Source organism: Morone saxatilis, unplaced genomic scaffold (genome assembly GCF_004916995.1).
Source record: "Morone saxatilis isolate NCDOM2014 unplaced genomic scaffold, NCSU_SB_2.0 Contig19, whole genome shotgun sequence".
NCBI classification, from domain to species: domain Eukaryota; kingdom Metazoa; phylum Chordata; class Actinopteri; family Moronidae; genus Morone; species Morone saxatilis.
Window position 1 is genome coordinate 5,394,051 of NW_023339751.1, and position 6,000 is coordinate 5,400,050.

Consider the following 6,000-nt stretch of genomic DNA (forward strand, 5'->3'; position numbering starts at 1 on the left):
TTGTTTAATCTCTCCCTCTGTTCCTTCCTCTCTCTCAGTGATGAGGCCCCCTGAAAATTGAATGCCACTTGTTTTCCAGCCCATCTCCTGCCTGAAAAGGCTGCCAACCTCTGTACCCTGCCAACGCACGCCTCTCAGCCGTTCTCTAACCTTCATTTGGCACACAGACAATAGAAAAATTGCTCTGCCCAGCCCCCCTGCCCTCGCCAATTCGCTACTCAACGCTGCTGCTTCTGAATTCTGCTATGGTGGGGATGCACCCACTGAGCCCTTTCATTGTTATTTGTCTCTTCTGAAGTGGAGAGGGATGCACACACGCACACACACACACACACAGATATGGGTGGGCACACATGTTACTTGCACACATACCCGTAATTCATCATTCTCTATGGGGATCAGTGTTGTACAATCATAAATTCCCCTAAAAATGTCAACGCTGGCCTCATCTATCACAAAAGCTTCCCTTCTATGACAACCACAATTCATTACAAACAACTAGCATCGACATTATGGTTCTGTGTACTGAAAATGCACGCAGACAACATGTCAGCTCCTAAACACCCCTGTGATGGTGCCCGTCGGTATGAACTCCTCGTCCGGGGGTTAATTGGTGGCAGCCGCTCGGCCTGCCATCTAACAGTGGCAGGGTGTGGGTGTGCTGCTCTACTGCTGGCCCAGTAATAAGAAGGAGAGACAGGCAGGCACACTCCTTCTACAGTCTCACAGCCCCCCTGTGGGACTGCTGACTGACAGGACTGCTCTTTCTCCTCAAGGCAATATGTACGTGCACAGACAGCTACCGAGGAAGGATTATAAATATAACTGTTGAAAGAAGGAGCAGCGGTCCAGTGCTGCTGGTACCAGTAGGTTCTGCTAGACCTCTTGGGGGTTCACACACTGTCTGGCCAATTTTCTGAACTCTACCCAGCATCAGGCCATATGTTCAGCCAAGAACAGACAGACTGTGAAAAACAGCTCCTATCTTCAGTCACAGCTGGGTTTTTTTTTTTTTTTTTTGGCTATCTAAAGATCAGGCTATGAGTTTGGGTTAAGTAAGCACCAACTCCCCAATAAATGACTACCCTAAATAAAATAAAATGAATGCGACTTTTACCTACAAAGAGCGCCTGTGATGTTTAGGACCCTTAAAACCATAAATATGAGAATTCACACTTTAGAAAGGAGATGGTAATGATGGTAAATCATGCAGCAACATCTCAAATAACACCAGCAGAGGAGAGGTGCTAATAATATGGTGAAATACAAGGTGGTGACTATTGGATGAGGTGTGATGGATGGTGGATGAACTGAACTGTTTGCAAGGTGGGTGGCTTGATGTCTAGGGAGGTTTTGACAGCAGCCAGCTGAGCAACTAAAGTCCCTTTGTTTCAAACATTTTACATTTCTCTCATGTACAGTCAAGATTTTGTACATAAACGTGATAATAGAGGTTTTTTTCATGCAGTTTCCCTCCTTAGATGCTCCCAGCGTGTCCTCAATTTTAACTAAGAGAACATGTCTTGTCTGAGAATTTTAATGACTTCTACACCAGTTGCATTTTATCCATTAAATATGATAAATGAAATCCAAAAGAATGCATAAATGTAGGAAAAATACGAGAAGCATTTCCTAACGAAACATCTACATAATGTATTAAACAACTGTGCGGTGCTGCTAATCTGAATAAAATGTTTTTTGTTCTGGTGACACACTTACAGCATCTGCGTTGCTCTAACATCCTGTTCTAGTCTTTAGCAAGGAAGAGATAATTGGTTTTTTCAACACCATCCGTCTCCACGGAGACCAGACATCTCACCAGTACTAATCTGCCTCTCTCCTCCCCTCCTCCCTTCTCCGCTCCTCACCTCCCATCACCAACCGCACTTCATCAACAGTAATGTACATTAGAGCTGACTGATAAAATTTACAGTGGATGATGGGTGTGTATCTGTGTGTGTATATGCGCATGTGGGCACAACTGTCCATTCAATCAAGCCAAAAATGTGTCACTGTGCCAGACTGTGGAGCTGGAGCAAGCTACTGGTCATCGCCTAAAGCCAAAGATGTGCTTGTGATTTGATCTGGACTGCCTCTGGTTATGAAAGCTGATCCAAGGCTGGTGAGCCAATCTATTAATATAGGCTGAGGTGAGCAAGAAAATTAGTTTTCAGTACCCAATACCCAAAAAGGTGTCCTTTAATGTGATTTTTCTTTCAATGGTGGTATGGTTAGATACATGTAATCTATATAATCAGCTACTCATGTAATAAAGTATTTATTAGTAAAACAAAAAGATAGGATCAGCAAACATAGGAGCTCCATCAAAAAGATACCAAGGACCCAGCAGGCAGAGGTTGTAGGGGACAAGCATTAATTTATAGTTATTTTTATAGTAACAAAAAAGCAGTTGTGGTTAACAAATTGGCAGGCAGGGAGCGTCTAACAAATTACCCTATTGATCCAGCGTTATTGGATCTCAGCCCATAGTACAAACTAAAAGTCTTTGCTTTTGATCATTCGTATGACTAAAACTAAAATTAAATTCTGTTCATGTTTTCTGGATGGTATTTTGTGACTGTGATGCTTTTGGCTGTTATTTATACAGTTAATATAACAATGTATAGAAACTACTGTTTGCATTTTTTTGTAAGCCTGATGTTAGTAATGGAAATATTTTTAGCTTTTCTTGTAATACTTGAACACTGAAGCAGCCAAATTAGAGTTTGAGACCGCTGCTTTAAAGGCTCGCCATCTACTGTTTATGTCTGCCTCCTTGTAGTGAATATACAGGCTGTGCTTTTACCCATTTTGTATCCTGACAGACTCCTCTTCCAGTAAGTCAGCTAGTAGTTTCCAAGTTGTATTTTCCTATTTCCCCATTAGATACATGGCACAGACAGGTACTCTCTCTCTCTGAAACTCCCTCTGAAAAATCAAAAAAAACAAAACACAAAGCAGCCATCTGCCCTATTGACAGAAAAGGTGCAGAGGCATGCTTCCCTGCTGGGCACTGAGATCGCAACCATGTTGCTCTTTGACCACGCAGAGCCCCAGCCTGTGCATCCTTCAAAAACAAACAGCCCTGTGTGACTGACTCCTGGCTCCCATCCAAAGAGGTGACCCTGCCTCTCCAAGGATGCGACATTGAAAGCTAACCCCCCCACACACTACACACAGAGACAGGGGTCAAGCAGACACACACTGTCTCTGACAATGTAGGCTTTTCCTGGCTCAAACTAAGCCCAAGCGGCCTAACCTTCTAACTCCGAACACTTAAAGCCAGCGCCTCACAGTTGTATGCCCCCACCAACCAGTCAAGATGCAGTTTACATCCATGTTTGGATCTTGCCTCTTTCTGTCTGTCTTTCGTTGTTGCTCTGTCCTCTTCCAGGCCTCGATGACAGAGTGGAGGTTGTGTGGCTCAGGTCTGTTTGGTGACACGTGGGGTTTCTCATTGTCCTCCCAGATCCATTCTTCAAGTATATTTACAGTATGTCATTTTGTCACATTTGTTCCGGAGCTTTCTTCTATTTTACCCATTAATGGGAGCTCATCCGAGTCCAGGGTCTAAGGATAGTGGATGTTGAAGCCCCTTGAGACAAATATTTTGTGTGTGATATATATAGAGATATATAAAATTGATTTATTTTGACTTAAGCTTTGTTGTTCTTGTTCTGCTGTATGTCTATAAGTGTGTAAGTGCATTGAGAGAAACAACAGAGTCAAATTCCTTCTATGTGTTCACATGCTTGGCCAATAAATCTGATTCTCACAGAACACATTTTTAGCCATGACAGCAGACAATGCTTTAAATAGGGATGTTGCTGCAAATAATCTACAGACATTTATGTTCAATTTTGTGAATTAGCAAATTACTGTATGCCAAAAACGTGTGTTCTGAAGTCACAGTGACCTTAACCTTTGACCACCAAATTCTAATCACTTCTTTCTTAAGTGCAAGTGGACATTTGTGCCAAAATAGAAGAGATTCCCTCAAGGCGTTCCTGAGATAGTGTGTTCATGAGAACAGGACGGATGGACAACTCACAAACATAATGTGCTGTTGCCCGAAGACAATGAGTGGAAAGCAAAGCTCATATGGTGTACACAAAAACATTACCAGCTCTATTCATCCATCTGTAAAACACAAATGGTTCCAAAATGCAGCAGAATAAGAGCCGATTGCATCGCAGCTGCTCGGTGCTGTCTGTGTGCTGACGAGACGAGCTTTAATCTCCATAAGGAAGCGTGAACAGGCGTATGGTGCCGACACTTGACTGGGTTCCACACCCTCTGCTTGGAAAAGTCAGCCACTCAGCACATCACAATCCCGTTGCGTAACTGTCAGGCGCGCTGGGCGACCACCCGCAACACAACAGTCCTCTCCTCAGTGATTTAGGAGCTCCGAGACGTAAATAAAAACAGTGAAACAGATATTGTTTTGTCTAAAATGATTTACACAGATGAGGAAAAAGGTGGAAACTGAACTGATGTGGAGGTATAAAAAAATAAAAGGTACAGAAAATATGTGAGAAGGTGGGAAGAGGAAGACAAATTGCGCAGGTGTGAGACGGAGTGAAATGTGAGAAAGGGGCTCTGGGAGACAACGGCATAAGAAAAAAGGTGTGAGTGCATGATGTGGCGGATGAGGTGATGTATTGGAGAGACAGTGCTGTGGTTAGAGGACAACAGAGGTGAGAGGAAATTCCTTGGAGGCTGTTGCTCTGCTCATGTCTCTTTGTTTGGTTTTACTCCTGTGGAATATTGAGTCTCCGTGTCAGCACTAAAAGAGAGAGACAGCACAAAACACTCTTACCTGTGCAATCTGTCCTCCAGTAGCTTGATATACTTCGCAGTGTTCTCTTTCAGACGGCTTTCTGTAAGGAGAGGGAACAACAGCTTGTTACTTACACTTAATTTACTACTTTTATTAGCCATGATGGGGTAACCTAGCAACAAATCCCAGCTCTAACACCATTAAAACTGACTTGTCATTAGCTTTGTGGTACATGCGCTCTGAAAGGTAAGTAGTCATCACAGTTGGTGACGGCATTGTGCTGAGAAACTGCAACAGTACAGTTCAGTGCAAAGGCCCATCTGGCTCTTTCTTAAGACAAATACACAATTGAGGAAGCATCATTCCCACTGCTCTAAGAAAGGATAAAATTGGAGACGGCCTGGGGATAAAAGAGGATTTTATCATGGCATAGGTCCTCATATCGTGCCAGATTTTCTGTGGGGCATGAAGTTGGATGGATAGCTTATGTTGCTTCCTGAGCCCTTCTGCCAGCAGTGAGCTGTGCCTGAGGAGGCAGACGCAGGCTGGCTGAGCGTTAGTCGGGATGGAGAGGAGGGCAATCTGAGTGCCGTTAATGAGCTCATGTATGAAACATGAGAATATGCCCCCCGCAGCAGAAGATCTTTGAACACAATAGGATGCACTTATATCAAATTGCGCTGCATATATATGTGCACACAAGCTATAAGGTTCAATATAACGCTCCTCCTCCCCCCACTGAAATACACACACACACCCACACACACAAAGCTGGTCTCATATATCTGCTCATCATAACATCTGTACAACTCAGCAACCAGTCAGAAACAGCTCTTTCCCACACTCTTCTGCAGTGGGGGTCAGGACCCCCAGAGGTTACAAGATAAATCACAGAGGTCATTTAATGATTAAAAAGATAAGAAAGAAACACTCTGCAACACACAATAGCGTATATTATTTCAGACTAGTTATTACTATTCTCTCGCAAAAATACTAGCTACTTTTTAAACTTGTAAAATATTATTATTAAATAATAATATATTATTAAAAAGAAAGGACAGTAACTAAACTGGTTAAAGAAATAGTTTCATAGTTGGGAAATGCAGTCAGATAAAAAGGTCGATTCCACTGTCATGTCTGTACATGAATTATGAAGCTACAATCGTTATCTTAGCTTAGCATATAGACTGGAAACAGGGGGAAACAGTTAGCCTGGTGCA

General features: G+C 42.9%; 1 protein-coding gene across 1 annotated transcript in view; it reads right to left on the reverse strand.

Annotated features, from left to right (window-relative positions):
- disc1 (DISC1 scaffold protein) overlaps window positions 1–6,000 on the reverse strand; it is a gene marked incomplete in the record, with an annotated part of 44,100 nt that overhangs the window by 13,835 nt on the left and 24,265 nt on the right. The window contains 1 exon segment of the mRNA XM_035663447.1: window positions 4,820–4,880. Coding sequence (XP_035519340.1) covers window positions 4,820–4,880 — 61 coding nt within the window.